Below are 16,729 nucleotides of genomic sequence, written 5' to 3'. Positions count from 1 at the left end.
CCAGATCAGAGTGCTGTTACTTTTCCACTTGCCCACATTTTCCATTCTAACGTTTGCTACCTTCTATTTAAAGGGAGAAGTGGTGAAAAGACATTTTCTTTCAAGGTGTCACACCTGGGTAATTACATTTCACCCTGGAAGGAAATTTGATTTTCTGATGCTTGAGAAAATGATGCAATGCATCAAAGTTTTCAGGCCAGTGTTTAGAAATGCAAATAAATATCTCCACTTAAATGGTGGTAAAGCCTGTAATTAATTACTAAATACAGCATAAAAGGAAGTCATTTGGTCCATTGCACCCACACTCATTCCTGGTGGAGTAAATTCTGTTGTCCCCATTTCCCCAAACTTCATCTGCATTTTCTTTCTCACACATGCCCATCAACTCCCCTTCAACATTTAAAAAAAATTAAAATTGGTAACGTAACCCTTCCAAATCCATCTCACCTCATTCCCCAAACCATACCTGTTCTTTTTAATTTACTATTCTGTGGAGAAGGATAGAGCAGAGGTGGGCATCCGGAATTGAATAAATCTTTCTGAAAATAGCAGGATAGGAGAAGGGTATTTTTTAATAACTGATGTATTAAGGAATATTATTGTGTTGTCAAAACTATGGGTCACCTGGAAATTGTCAGTCTACTTTCTTCTGGATTTAGGCTTGTCCTGAACATATTCTTCCAGGATCAGAATCAAGTATATTATCACTAACATATGTACTATAATTTAGCTATTTCTAAAATGTTGATTATGTGTCTTCAGTAGTAATGAGAAGAGGGCATATCCTGGGTGGCGGGGTCCTCAATGATTGAGGTGGCCTTTTTCAGGCCATTGTCTTTTGAAGATATCCTCAGTAGTGGGGCAGCTGGTGTCCACGATGGAGCTGGCTGAGTTTACAATCGTCTACACCTTTACCTTCTTGTGGTACTAGGGTAATTCTAAATTAACAGTATTATTAAACACCCCATCTCACATAGATCAATATCAACAAAGCTGAAAACTTAAAAAGGAAAATCTAAAAGAAAGAAGCTTTTGTCTAAGTGCTCCCAAGAGCTGTAAGGTTGTGGTTGCAAATTAGATAGCCATTGAGAAAGTGCAGACATTAATGCCCCATATAACAGAATATACTGGGAATAGTTAGTTGCAGCTGTTGCTTTAAAGTGTGCAGTTGCCAAGGGAGAATGAGGAAATAAAGTGAGAACAGCTTGTGTGTTCCTTTCCCTACCCTGAGCAGTTCATAGAACTGTTTGCATTACCGGTGTGAGGTCCAGAGGGTAACTTGAGATTCAAGGCCAATGCCACCTCCATCCATGTGGTACAAATGATATCTCTGGTATATTTGCTGACATTAACATCCAGCTGTCTGACTCAGTCAGGCTTGCTTAACAAACTCAGTGAAAGTGTGATCTTCTCAGCCTGAGAACCGGCTCTTGTACGTTGCTTGGAATGGCAATCCAGCTGCTGCTGCAGCAGGCAGTCGTGGTCCAAATCGATTCTTCAGACCTGCAGTCAAACACGCTGACGGTTAAGTGAGAGAGCCAAGCACTGTTAGTTTAAGAACGATGCTGCAGTTTCTGTAAATTCATAACAGAAGGTGCTGAAGACACTCAACAAGTCAGTCATTGTACATCAAAGAAATGCAAATCAGACAGTTTTCAGCAAGAATCTGAACCTACAACATCTGCTTAATGTCACCAGTGATTTCTGTTATTGTTTCTGTTAGTCTTTTAACTAGGACGCTCCACTTTACATGTGCTCTCCCCAGCTAGAAACCTCCTTGAACAGTGAATGTTACAACACCCGGCAGAATACAGTAGGGGCAACCTATTGGCAGATGTGCAATGGCTCCACTTTTGCATGTCTCCATGTAGATTGTACCTAATTTACACGGGAGTTTCACATTTCACTGCTCAATGGGTATGCATGTAAGCTGATCTGAGAATCACTGATGTAAGTACTCTTGTAATATTAATGTAAGAATGTTCCACTTGGATTTTTTTCCCTTCCATCATCCCTACGTCATGTGGAGTTTTCACTGTATTCTGATGGAAGATTTTTGATCTCCAGTGAGCACTTGATGGAAAATCTGGAGCAAATGCTAGTAATGCACATCCACCCTAAAGAAAATAAATATTTAGTCCTCTGTATTGCCATGATGAAAGGAAGTGGGATGTACAGTATGTTACCCTTAGAAAACCAAGAAAAGTCAGCAAACTTCTTGAGTTCACTGCTAGAGTTAGTTTGCCCTGCTCTTCCTGTGAAGGAGCGATAACTTACTCCAGAGGCCCTCTGTTACATGAAGTCTTATAATTAACTTGGGATGGTGTTCTCCTTCTTAAGGGGGGCATTTGACTGGATTGAAGAATGGTCGCCAGGTGGGAAACTATGGGATGTAAGACAATCTGGGCCTATGGAGACTGTCCTGGCAATCAAAACGACTGTGGCATTGATGGGAGGTAGGTCAGTGAGTTTCGAAACATAGCTGACAGGGAAAGTGAGATCAGGAATTTGCAGTGCATATGACTACTAGAATTTATGGAGTTGGGGATTCACAACACAAAGGCAGCAAGGAGTTAAATATGGTCAGGAATCATGGTTTGAGATAAGAAACTGCAGATGCTGGAATCAGGAGCAAACTACAAACTGCTGTAGGAAGTCAGTCGGCCAGGCAGTATATGCAGAGGGAAATGTTTTGGGTCAAGACACTTCATCTCGACTGAATGTTTTGAGAGTCAGGGGTAGATCACAGGTGGGCATCAGGAGGTGTGATTGACAGGATGAGAATGTGAGAGGCATTCCTGCTTGTCCTGATCTCTCAGCAGTACGCAAAAGTATGCGCTTGGTCGATCTGGGCCCTTGGCCTGTCTTCAGCTGCTGCATTCCCCATGCTCAAGTAAACCCACAGTGGAAGCAACTAATCTACATCACTGCCAATCTCAGTCCATTTAGGGACAAACATCGGCAAATTATTAAGCCAAGTGTAAACTGTAGTACTGGGAGGAGTAGGATTGCAGCAGGATGAACTGATTTTCTCCCCATTTTTTTCCAATTAATAACTATTCCAATACCCCTCCCCTTCCCCCAACTCTATTCCCTGGTCTCTTGTCTATCTTTGGAATCATAGGGCTAGAAGTTATTTCCAATGTATTTACATTGTAATTAATTTGACAGAGGCTGGTGAAACATACCTGCTTTTAATGTATTTTTTAAATGTTAAGAAAAGTTGTGACTTTTTGGACAAATCTATTTCTCATGTAGAAAGCAGTGTCAGGAAGATGGTAAACAAAGCCTCTTTCAGTTACAACACAACAGCGTCATCTGCTGCTCTACCACGGTACTGAGTCAGGGTTATGCTCCAAGTCTCCTTGGAGCAACTAAAAGTATTGCCTACATTGAAAAGTTGTTAGTGAAAAAGAAAAGATGCTTCTTACAATGCCAAGTTATCACACCATGAAACCTTTTTTTTCCACAAAATAAAAACATACAGTGGCATGCAAAAGTTTGGGCGCCCCTGCTCAAAATTTCTGTTACTGTGAATAGCTAAGCAAGTAAAAGATGGACTGATTTCCAAAAGGCATGAAGTTAAAGATGACACATTTCTTTAATGTTTTAAGCAAGAAAACTTTTTTATTTCCATCTTTTACAGTTTCAAAATAACAAAAAAGGAAAATGGCCCAAAGCAAAAGTTTGGGCACCCTGCATGGCAGTACTTAGTAACACCCCCCTTGCAGTTTCACGGTTTGTAAGCACTTTTTGTAGCCAGCTAAGAGCCCTTCAAAGATAGGTGGAGGGGCCAGTAGTGCTGAGGAAACAAGGAGTCTGCAGGGAGTCTTGGATAGATTGGGAGAATGGGCAAAGAAGTGGCAAATGAAATACAATCTTGGAAAGTGTATGGTTATGCACTTTGGCAGAAGAAATAAACGGGCAGACTATTATTTAAATGGGGAGAAAATTCAAAGTTCTGAGATGCAACGGGACTTGGGAGTCTTCATGCAGGATACCCTTAAGGTTAACCTCCAGGATGAGTCGGTGGTGAAGGAGGTGAATGCAATGTTGGCATTCATTTCTCGAGGAATAGAGTATAGGAGCAGGGTTGTGATGTTGAGGCTCTATAAGGCACTGGTAAGACCTCACTTGGAGTACTGTGTGCAGTTTTGGGCTCCTTATTTAAGAAAGGATGTGCTGACGTTGGAGAGGGTTCAGAGAAGATTCATTAGAATGATTCCGGGAATGAGAGGGTTATCATATGAGGAACGTTTGACCGCTCTTGGACTGTATTCCTTGGAGTTTAGAAGAATAACGGGGGGACCTCATAGAAACATTTTGAATGTTGAAAGGCATGGACAGAGTGGATGTGGCAAAGTTGTTTCCTATGATAGGGGAGTCTAGTACTAGAGGACATGACTGAGGGATTGAAGGGCGCCCATTCAGAACAGAGATGCAGAGATGCAAAGAAATTTTTTTAGCCAGAGGGTGGTGAATCTCTGGAATTTGTTGCCATGGGCGACAGTGGAGGTCAAGTTGTTGGGTGTATTTAAGGCAGAGATTGATAGGTATCTGAGTAGCCAGGGCATCAAGGGTTATGGTGAGAATGCGGGGGAGTGGGACTAAATGGGAGAATGAATCAGCTCATGATAAAATGGCGGAGCAGACTCGATGGGCTGAATGGCCGGCTTCTGCTCCTTTGTCTTATGGTCTTATGGTCTATGGGTGCCCAAACTTTTGCATGCCACTGTACGTTGGAAAGTTAGGGAATATTTGCATCTGCACAAATTTATTCTCTCTGTCAGCCTTAATGGTTAACAGTATTTTATTGTTGGTAAGTTACAGCGAATAGTCCAACAATTTCTTCAGTTTCACAGAAAATCATGCAATATATTCAGCATATTCTGAAGAGCAGCCACAAATTTGTATTTTCCCATCCATTTCCTGATTTGGAGAGAGACATTCTGGAGAATCTTTTGTCTTACTTACGAGTAGACGATGGAAGTATCATTTACCTGTAGTACTCAGTGACTCTGTAGTTCATGTTTAGATTTAAACAGCTATAATCTTACTGTGAGTAGGCTGGTACTTCTGTCCTTTCATTTCTAGACGTCTGCGTGTTTCTTTGCTAATCACTTCCATCTCTATAACTGGAGCTCAGCAGTTTGGATCAGAACTTAAGTGGAAAATTGTAAAGGAACAGGAAGCTGGAATCTATAAAGGAATGCCTGATAAGAACAAGACGACAAGAGGTGGAAAATAACTGGGATTTTAGTCAAAGAAATCTAGGGGACGGAAGCAGTGGATTTGAGAGTTTGATTTCCATTAGGGCCATAATACCTGGCAAACCTTCAAATTATATTTGCTTGTCGTTCATATGAGTGATGAGGGAGAGAAAGTATAAAATTAAGGACAGTAAGTGATCGTTTAGAATCCTAACAACAAAAATGTATCCTGACCTTTAATGTTCCTGCGTGACAACCTTTTCATTTTGTTAGCCCCTGGTAGAGGAGTAGGTAGGGGGTTAAAATTATTGGCTGAGGGAAAGGTTTGTTTGAAGATCTCATCTTTAATCTTCCATCACATCCATTAATGGATCATGACTCATTCATTCCTGCACAACACATTCCCTAGTGTGTCTGCCTAGCATCTGGTCAGTCAGAAGCAAGCTGGGTCTTTAACATTTACTAGTTTTTTTTTTTTTTTTTTTTATGAATTCACCGAAGTTTTGAAATGAAACCTCTCTTATAAATAATATTTTATTTAATTAAAGTAAGTTGCAATTTAGGAAATACAGGATATTTTGGTTTTTTTTAAAAGGAAATATTGAACTTAATTTTCTGTCATTGGTACTATTGGATTTCTATTGCTTTTTGCCAGTTCAGGATGTTTCCCAGGTCCAGACAATGAGATGACACAATCAGGTCCTAACTAGAGAGTTGGAAACTGCTGTTAGTTCAGGACTTGGTTAATAAAAGGAACTTTCCTTACTTTTGTTAACTATTGCATTGTTTGAAACTCTGATGCATTGATCTTTTGGCCTGTTGGTCCTGCTTTAACACTTTTCATTGGATCTCACTCCTTTTCTATGTACTCTATGTCAATATGACAAGCTCCTGTACCTTCCGCTGACTTACCCTCTCACTCCCACTGCCAGCAGACCCAAGCCAATCCAAATCTCCACTCCACAATCCACCATCACCTCTACACCCACAATGGATCCTGGCTTGATTGCATGTCACTAACCCACTCCTCCACCAGCTCCAGCTATGGTCCAGCCTTGCCTTCTCCTGTTCTCTGAATAGACCCCAGTTGTCCAACTAATGCACAAATAAACCTGATTTCTTGTGCACCCTTATCATCGGCAGGGCTACTGGAGGTACATTACACAATAAGAGATCCTGCATGCCCCAGCCGGGCTTTCTTACATCAATTCTAATTGGCCTCAAACACTTTAAAACTTTACAAGATGGCTGGTATGTGTTCCTATAAAGTGCTAATTTAGATCAGCGGTCCCCAACCACCGGGCCGCAAAGCATGTGCTACCGGGCTGCAAGGAAATAATATGATTTGGCGATAGGAGTCAGCTGCACTTTTCCTCATTCCTTGTCACACCCACTGTTGAGCTCGAACACATGCGAGGTCATTACCTGCGCGTCATCCATGTCAGCGTGGGAAGGAGATCAACTCCTCGGGCTTGCAAATGACGGCGGGCTGAAAAGTATGTTTGACGTAACATCTCTGCCAGTATTCTGGATCAAAGTCAAGGCTCAATATCCTGAGATAGCCACGAAAGCAGTGAAAACGTTGCTTCCATTTCCAACGTATCTCTGCAATGAATGCAGAAAACTAAATTGCGGAATAGACTGGACATAAGGAACCCCCTTCGAGTATCGCTGTCTCCCATCACCCCTCGATAGGACCATCTTGTTGCAGGGAAACAAGCCCAGGGCTCCCACTGATTCAGCGATATTGGTGTGTTGCAATGATTTTATATGTTCATACAGGGAAAATATGTGCTGTGTGTTTAATATCCAAACGTTACTTAAAATGTTATGCTATTGACTTACTTATATAACCATATAACAATTACGGACGGAGACGGGCCACCTCTGCCCTTCTAGTCCGTGCCGAACGCTACTCTCACCTAGTCCCACCAACCTGCACTCAGCCCATAACACTCCATTCCTTTCCGGTCCATATACCTATCCAATTTTTCTTTAAATGGTAATATCGAACCTGTCTCTACCACTTCTACTGAAAGTTTGTTCAACACTTACTTCAAGATCCCCTGGTAATTGATATCACTATATTCAAGCGAGGAAAATATGCGCTGTGTGTTTAATATTAAATTCGTTAGATAAAACTTTTTAGAAACGAAATTGAGTGTATTTGCCACATCACCTATATTTCGGTCATGATTAACAACCCCCCCCCCCGTACAGAATCGCCAAAAAGGACTTGTAGAAAAAAATCGGGAGGTACACACATGCGCAAGTTACGCATGCGCACTGGTGCCCCCCGGGTTGGCTGGTCCGCAAGAATATTGTCAATATTAAACCGGTCCGCAATGCAAAAAAGGTTGGGGACCCCTGATTTAGATTTTTTTTTTGAGATTATGATATTCCTTACCCTAGCTGTTTAATGACCACTGTGTAAATTGGTAAAATATTGCTTCTTCTCATAAAGTCTATCCTCATCCAGAGGAATGACCTGATTGACGATAAGAAGGTCAGTCAGTCACTTGGAGAATACAGGGGTTTATGAGAACCAAACACATTACAAATAAGCAATTAGAAGAGGCCTCTGCCATCACTAACCTTAACCCATCTTGTATGTTTTTTTAAAGTGCTTCACTTTTAAAACATCAAAAAATGGATTCAGCGGAAGGCCAGACTCAAACATAGTGTTTGATTCTCATCAATGGATATTTGTAGAGGCGTCTTTCAGAATGTCAGTGGAAATTATCTGCGGTTGGATTCTGCTGATATTCCAAAGTTTAGGTTTTGATTTGATTCAAAGAAGAGGAAAGAATGGAAACTTGTATTTAATAAGTTTAAAGTTATTACCCACAAATATAGATGTGATCCTTGTTCACTGGGTGTAGGGGGCAATTGGACCCATAGCTGGGGCTAGTGGAAGAGTGGAGATAGTGACGTGTGGAGCTTAATGTCGGGTTAAGGAAATGGTGTATGGAGATACGAAGCTGGTGGGGTGGGATTGGAAGTTGGGATTGGAGTTGGAGTGATTGGGGTAGAGGAGCTCAACTGACGTGCAGAGAGCAGGGTTGAGACCCAGGAAAATAGTAGAAGTTGTTCTGTCATGAAACATTAAGGCTTCCTCCTGAAGAACTTTAATTTCTTTCATAACATAAAATACCATATTTTTGGATTGTACATAGCCCATATATGGATTTATTTTCCCCAAGAATGGGTTTCTAGTATTATTTCAAAAAAGAAATTGTAAACTGGCCTAAGCTTCAATTTGGCACAAATCTTTCCAGTTTCTAAGTGGGATGGCTCTGTTGGTAAAAAATGAAATCAAATCATTAGAAAGAGGTGACATAAGATCAGGTGTAGAGTACTTGTGGGTGGAGCTAAGAAACTGTAAGGGTAAAAAGACCTAGATGGGAGTGATTTACAGACCTCCGAACGGTAGCAAAGATGTGGTCTACAAATTACAAAAGGAGATAGAAAATGCATGTCGAAAGGGCAACTTATGATTTCCATATGCAGGTAGATTGGAAAATCAAGTTGTTGCTGGATCCCAAGAGGGTAAATTTGTAGAATGCATACAAGGTGGCTTTTTACAGCAGCTCGTGGTAGAGCCCACTAGGGGATCAGCTATTCCGTACTGGGTGTTGTGCAATGAACCAGAATTGATTAGAGAGCTTAAGGTAAAAGAATCGTTAGGGGAGCACTGATTACACTATGATAGAATTCACCACCATGCAATTTGAGAAGAAGAAGCTAAAGTCAGATGTATCAGTATTGCAGCGGAGTAAAGAGGATTACAGATGTGTGAGATAGGAGCTGGCCAAAATTGATTGGAAGGAACCACTAGAGTGATGACGGCAGAGCAGCAATGGCTGAAGTTTCTGGGAGCAATTCGGAAGGTGCAAGATAGAGACATTCCAAGGAAGAAGAGGTATTCAAAAGGCAGGATGACAGAACCATAGCTGACAAGAGAAGTCAATGCCAACATAAAAGCCAAAAAGGGGGTATATAATAGAACAAAAATGAATGGGAAGGTAGAGGATTGGGAAGCTTTTAAAAACTAACAGAAGGTAATTAAATTATAAAGAAGGAAAAGATGGAATATGAAGGTAAGCTAGCCAATAACATAAAAGGGGATACCAAAAGTTTCTTGAGATACATAAAGTGTAAAAGAGAGCCAACAGTAGAGATTGGACTGCTGGAAAATGACGCTAGAGAGGTGGTAATGGGGGACAAGGAAATGATGGATGAACTGAATAAGTATTTTGCATCTGTCTTCACTGTGGAAGACACTAGCAGTATGCCGGAAGTTTGAGAGTGTCAGTGAGCAAAAGTGAGTAGTTGCCATTTGAAGGGAGAAGATGCTTGAGAAACTGAAAGGTCTGAGGGTGGATAAGTCATCTGTACCAGATGGTCTACAAACTGGGGATTCTGAGAGGTGGCTAAAGATATTGTGGAGGCAGTACAAGTGATCTTTCAAGAATCAATGGATCTTGGCATGGTTCCAGAAGACTGGAAAATTGCAACTGTCACTCTACTCTTTAAAAAGGGAGAGAGGCAGAAGAAAGGAAACTATACACCAATTAGTGTGACCTCAGTGGTTGGGAAGATGTTGGAGTCGATTGTTAAGGATGTGGTTTCAGGGTACTTTGAGGGACATGATAAAATCGGCCGATGTCAGTGTGGTTTCCTTAATCTTGCTTGATAAATCTGTTGGAATTCATTGAAGAAATAACAAGCAGAATAGACAAAGGAGAATCAATGGATGTTGTGTACTTGGATTTTCAGAAGGATTTTGGCAGGGTGTTATGTCTGCATAACAAGTTAAGAGCCCACGGTATTACAGGAAAGATAGCATGGATGTATTGGCTGACTGGCAGGAGGTAAAGAGTGGGAATAAAGGGAGCCTTTTCTGCTTGGCGGCCCATGACTAGTGGTGTTCCACAAGGGTCTATGTTGGGACCACTTTCTTTACATTATATGTCAATGTTTTAAATAATGGAATTGATGGCCCTGGCCAAGTTTGCCAATGATATGAAGGTTGTTGGAGGGGCTGGTAGTGTTGAAGCAGAGGGGATACTGAAAGACTTAGACATTAAAGGAATGGGCTAAGAAGTGCTGGATGGAATACAGTGTCGGAAGTGTATGGGCATGCACTTTGGTAGAAGAAATAAAAGTGTAGACTATTTTCAAAATAGTGAGAAAATTCAAAAATCCAAGGTACGAAGGAACTTGGGAATCCTTGTGCAGGATACTTAAGGGTTAATTTGCAGGTTAAGTTGGTGGTGAGGAAGGCAAATGTGATTTTGAGAGGGCTAGAATTTATAAACAAGGATGTAATGTTGAAGCTTTATCGGGCTCTCTCAAGGCTTTACTTGGAGTATTGTGAGCGGTTTTGGGCCCCTTATCTAAGAAAGGATGTGCTGACATTGGAGAGGGATCAAAGGAGGTTCATGAAAATAATTCTGTGATTGACAGGCTTGTCATATGAGGAACATTTGATGGCTCTGGGGCTAATATTCACTGGAATTCAGAGAATGAAGGGCATCTCATTGAAACCTATTGAATGTTGAAAGGCCTAGAGTGAACGTGGAGAGGATATTTTCTTGTGGTGGGCACAGCCCCAGAATAGAAGGATGTTTATTAACAACAGAGACGACGAACTTCTTTAGCCAGAGGGTGGTGAATCTGTGGAATTCATTGCCATAGGCAGCTGTGGAGGCCGAGTCATTGGATATGTTTAGGACAGAGGTTGATAGATTCCTGATTATTTAGGGAACGAAGGCAAGAGAAAAAATGAATCGGCCATGATGAAATGGCAGAGCAAACTCAATGGGTCAAATGGCCAAATTCTGCTCCTATATCTTATGGTCTTATGGCCTTTGCACACCCAGACATGTAATCAGCTGCTCTTTTTCAGGAATGTCTTCAGGAAACTTTAGGTCTTGATTGTTTTTATTGAATTTTGTAATACTTCCAAGCTATTGACTTGGGCTCTGGTGATTAAACAGAAGGCTGTGGCCAGATCTCGTACTTTATCTAAGATCTGTTATCCAAAAACCGTCAAATGGTGGAGCTTCCACTGGAATTTCCTAAGGGAGCCTCCACAATCAAATTCCTTGTCATGATTGGACATCCTGAATCAACATGTAGGCAGTTGGGAGACCGACTGCATTGAGTTCACTCAAAAGGAAGTGAGGAATAAATGTTTGCAATCACTCACCTGTCTCTTTTAATATTAAACAGGATGCTGAATGATAAAGGTACATGTCTGTGGTTTCCTGGCAGTGAAATAGAAATAGTGCTACAATTGTTTGATCCAGGGAAAAGGTGCCTAAATTCTTTTAGTTATTTGCAGCAATTTGATCTCTAACATTTATCCCCTATTTCCTCAGTGATCATTCACACTGCCACTCTCCATTGCAACATCTGTACTACATCCAATCCTGTTATTTCCTGGCAAATGATTGTAATTTATCATTAAAGGAAACCGTGATACCTCACTATGATGCCCACAACTAAAAAAAAAAGGCAAAATTAATGCCACAGTGGATGTAATTATAGAAAAAATGCAAATCCGATTATTTATTTAGGAATAATCTCATTTTTGGAAGTGTGTAAATAATTTCCAGGGTAAAAGGATTTATTTTATTTATTATTGTAGCCATTTCTAAAGCAACCACAAACTAATTTACTTCAGTGAACTGTATTTGTGAATCCAGTTTATGGATTCATCTTTGGAGAACAGTAGTTCGTCACTTGCAGACTTAACTGTGGCATGCTGTAATAATTTGTGCAAAATGATTCCTCATCCCTTGTGATTCTACAGCATAATTGTAGCACGGTGGCTAAACTACTGGCCTGGCTTGCAGGAGTCTGGACGATTGATCCTGGGAAATAAGATCAAATCCCTTTATTCTATTTATGAAATTTAAATATACTCAATGGATTAAAAGCAATGTTACTTGAAATGGTAAACAGTTGATTATAGTCAAAAAAAATCAACTTATTTACTAATGGCCATTCAAAGAGGGGGATTTGCCACCCTTATGCAGTCTTATTAAATGTGATTCCAGATCCTAATCTTAATTTCCTCCTCAATTCAAGGGCAAATGGGGTTGGACAATGAATACTACCACTGCCAGTGACACCCACATCCTGTGAATTAAGAAAACAAGAATTCCCTGCCCCAGAGAGCTGTGGAAGTGAGATCACTGAAGGTATTTAAAGAGGAAGTAGATAACTTTTTGAAAGATCAGGGAATTGAGGGTTATGGGGAACCGATATAGAAAAGAAGAGACCTGAAGCAGATCAGCTATGATCATTGAATGGTGGGGTTAGCTGCTGTTTTCTTCTGTTATTATATGAGTTGGATTAATCATTCCCTATTTGTTAAATATCCTGGACCTTCTCTGTGCAAAGAAAAGAGCTTGGATTGTCAAGCCCCCTTACGTAACGTTAACTTCTATTTTCATTGGCAAGCTGGTGAATTTTTACTGCTTGTATATATACGTAGTATATATTAAAAAATCACATATTATTGGCCTTTTTATGAGCTTAATTACGCAATCAAGGAATTATTTATTTGACCTGAGGTGCCTCTTTGATAACTTTTAGCGTCATTTCATTGAGATTCCTTTTCATATTTTCCTCCAATGTTTACAACGTGCCATTAGGTTTTATTTGGTGTATTTTAGATAATCCCACTGATCTATAATTCATCTATAAAACTTTTAGACTATAAGACCTTATGTTGTAGGAGCAGAATTGGGCCATTTGGCCCATCAGGTCTGCACCGCCATTTCATCATGGCTGATCCAATTCCTTCTCTGCCCCAATCTCCTGCCTTCTCCATGTATTCACTCATGCCCTGACTTATCAAGAATTATATATCCCCAATGATTTGGCCTCCACAGCTGCTTGTGGCAATGAATTCCACAGATGCACCATGGTTTTATAGTTTTTTTCCTATAAATATTGTGTTTTCTAAGTATCTATCATTTTTTTCTCTCATATGTCTATCTTGTTTCCTCCACCTTAACTTGTAATATATTTACTTAGAATCTTTTCCATATTTTCATTCTCCAGAGCCAAATTTCCAGTTTCCACTTTTTGTATGGTTCTTTTGTTTTAGTTTTGTACAGTTAGCTAGAGTTCTCTAAATTTCATTTATAATCCGGTGGTACCACTTCTGCAACACATTATTAAATATAATTTGGAAAAGTTAGTATTTTACCTCATCATAATATAAATTTTCATTGTTTTATGTAATACTTACTCCTCAATGAACCTATTGTTCCCCCCCCCCCCTTTTGAAGGCTTCCTTTCACCTCAGAATTTTGTTCTTTATCCTTCTCAAATTTCATACTTCTGCTGGTTAGTTAATTAGATGCATTGTCACTCATTTTGCACCTTCCAGAGAAACATTGTTAGTTTATAGTCTTCATTATTTTCAAAAAGAAGCATCTCTCGGTTTCTTGCATTGCTAATTTGACCTTGACCTTGACCCTGACCCTGACCCTAACCAAGTATTTCTTTGATGGACAATAAATGCACCAAACCAGGAAATGGTCTTACTTTGAAAATTCTCATTTTGATTTATTGCTCTTTGGGATATCAATTTCTATGAAGTCATATTTAAGAAATGCCTTTGAATTAAGATGTGTTTCCACAGGTTTAAAGATAGTTTTACAGCCATTTGGTACAATGACAGAGAATCAAGATCCAGCAATCGCTAGGCCTGAATGCTTTGTATATCCAGAAATATTTCCTGCAGCCAAACACGGGTGCCCTAATCCATGTCTCATTGTGACAATCAGACATCAATTAGTTGAGATTGGCCAAACAAGCACATTGCTGTCCATTCCAAGGTGGCTTATCAACAAAGAGGTTTTGAACTTTGGCCCACTGGTCCACAGGTGAATCATTAAAAGGCAACTGGGAAGGCTGAGACGGTGATGCAGTGGTTGCATCTGCCTTGTGTTTGTGTGTCAGGTTGAGGATGTGACACAGAAAGGGGCATTTAGACTACTAAATATTCCAACTCCTGATCTTTCCTCCTAGCTGTGCAGGTTCTTCCTCTTCATGTATTCATCTGGTTATCTTTTTAAAATTATCATTATATTTGGTTGTCAGGATATGTGTACTCTTCACATTCCAACCAATTCTGTGGTGGATCCCATTGAGTGAGACAAACATGGAATTCCTTGGGATGATTCAGGTCACTACCACAAGTCATGTACCAGTGGTTAGGCAGGATTGGGTGTAATGGGAGATAGTGAGGGAAGAGTCCCATGGTCTTAATTGGTGCCCAGCACTTGCAGCTTGAACGTGAATTAGGCCATTGCTTCAAATTCACCGTGCAGCGATGATAAAATATTCACTAGAACAATCTCCTATTTGGTTGCTGAAAAGTCAAAAGTAATCCCATTGAGTTTGCTTCAGGGTTGTACCAAAAAATGAACCCCTCGCAGATTTCTGCAGATGACCTATTTCAACACATTGCCTGCTTGTAATGTCTTCCCACCCTGACACATGGGCTTCAGGCTTCTAGAAAATGGCTTAGTTTTACATTGAACAGGACATTAGGGTTTGTTACTTTGAGCAGTCAATGATAAATAAATTACTTCCCACTGTAACTTTTCCTTAAAGTGACTTAATCATTACTTATCTGGATCTAGATATGATTCCTAGGGAGGCATCAATTAATTTCAGTATAGGTGGATGTTTCCACACAGTAATAACATTGGCCCAAGTTTTCAAATAAATCAGAATCAGAATCAGGCATTGGTTTTTAAGAGCTTGACAGGTTTCCTGTTTAATTGCATGCCAGAAAGTCACCATGAAAGAGAACATTAAAGGGAGCTGTTCTGCCTGCATTTTTGGTTTGACTTTATATTGAAATGTGTAATACTTTCTCTTCCAGATTTACAAAAATCCAGAACACAAAGTTAACGATGAAGCAAGATGGCATCAACTCCTTAAGATACAAATTGGTGAATATAACCAAGTACCCGATGTACACAAACATCACAGTGGACATTGGCACTCCGCCGCCTCGGATTTCAAGGGGATAGCAGGTCACGCTGTTCTGAGACAAAGACAGTTTTCCTGGTATTCCGTGCTTCATTATAGGCAGTCTTTCTGTCTGTTATTCTCTGTCTTTCTCTTTCTGTTTCTCCAAAGAATTATGGCGAATAAAAGATAAAATTAAGATAACTAACAAAGCATGTGGAAGTGAGAGGGAAGAAAAAAGGTCCTCTTACTTAAAAAGATTGCTGAAATGCTGCCTTCTGGAATTGAGAGATGTAAACTAGACAAGACCAGGTTGTACTGATCTGGGACGATTTATTCTTTTAAACCTCTTTTATTTGTGTGAAATCAAGTGTAAAATGAAGCTCTGTACAATCTCTTTAGTACTGTTAACAATATCCTTGACTGCTTTGAAGGTGGCTTCCTCTAACAAAAAAAATCCTTGCTGTATTTGAATCTGGCTCACTGAAGTAATATTGCCACAAATTTTGGGGCAGATTCCTTTAGTTGCCAGTGAGACCTTACATTACAAGAAAATGTGCCTGCAAGGTCATTATGAGTCACAGCTATTTTAACTCTTTCAGTGCTGAATATTCTTTGCAGCTTTCAGAACCACTGCTCATTTTTTTTCTACCATATAACATAAGGGTTTCTTGTAAATTTCTAATATTGAATGTTATAAAGTTATTAAAATGAAATCATTAAAGGAAAACAAGCAAAATCTCTGGATTTACAGAATTTGATAAATAAATAGAAAGAAATTGCAGACTTGTGATTTATTTTTTGCCCCACACCTATTACTTATTGGGAGAAAAATCTTTGCTCTCAATCTTGTGTAGTAAAAAAAAATGTATATTTATAAAGCTTCTTCCATCATCCCAAAATATTCCTGAGACAATCAACAAGGTGGCACAGTAGCATGGTGGTTAGCACAACACTTTACAGTACCAGCATACCGCTGCTTGTAAGGACTTCGTACATTTTCCCTGTGACCATGTGGGTTTCCTCCGGGTACTCTGGTTTCCTCCCTCAGTCCAAAGACATAATGATTGATAGGTTAATTGGTCATTGTAAACTGTCCTGTGATTGGGCTAGGGTTAAATTGGTAGTTGTTGGGCAGCATTGCTCAAAGGGCCTATTCTGCTCTGTAGCCCAATAAATAAGTAAATAAATCTTTCTTGAAACATAGTCAGAGGAAACCAGGGTAGCTGATTGAAAATGTCATGGTGTCACAAATAACAGTGTTGACCACATAATCTGTTTAAATAATATCGATCACTGAGCATGGTGGTTGTCTTTAGTTATTTAATTCATGAGCTAAATTAAGAGCTAAGTGACTTACAAATTATGTTTAAAGTGCCACACATAGTAATCAGAAATCTAAGGTGGGTTCCTGGGACTGAGTGACATGCTTTGGGTCCAGTTCTGTGGGTTCTGAAGTGGCTGATGATGCTAATTTATGGTCCGCAGATGGGGCAACCGGTGCCTGATGGGAA

General features: G+C 40.0%; 1 protein-coding gene across 2 annotated transcripts in view; it reads left to right on the top strand.

Moving 5' to 3' along the window:
* b4galt2 (UDP-Gal:betaGlcNAc beta 1,4- galactosyltransferase, polypeptide 2) overlaps positions 1–16,391 on the top strand; it is a 397,773-nt gene extending 381,382 nt beyond the window's left edge. Inside the window, exons 7-8 of one of the 2 annotated variants that reach the window (XR_010019928.1) lie at positions 12,309–12,421; positions 15,127–15,260. Coding sequence is in view for 1 of the 2 variants with exons in the window: in XM_063064452.1 (XP_062920522.1) it covers positions 15,127–15,277 (151 nt within the window). In the remaining variant the exon portion in view is untranslated. Of the gene's footprint in view, positions 1–12,308; positions 12,422–15,126 lie in introns of both variants that reach the window. The other variant, XM_063064452.1, reaches the window with a different exon arrangement.
* The last annotated feature ends 338 nt before the right edge of the window (positions 16,392–16,729 follow it).

Source organism: Mobula hypostoma, chromosome 12 (assembly GCF_963921235.1).
Source record: "Mobula hypostoma chromosome 12, sMobHyp1.1, whole genome shotgun sequence".
NCBI lineage: Eukaryota > Metazoa > Chordata > Chondrichthyes > Myliobatiformes > Myliobatidae > Mobula > Mobula hypostoma.
Note: the sequence above shows the minus strand (reverse complement) of the source record. Positions and strands in the feature narration are given on the sequence as shown.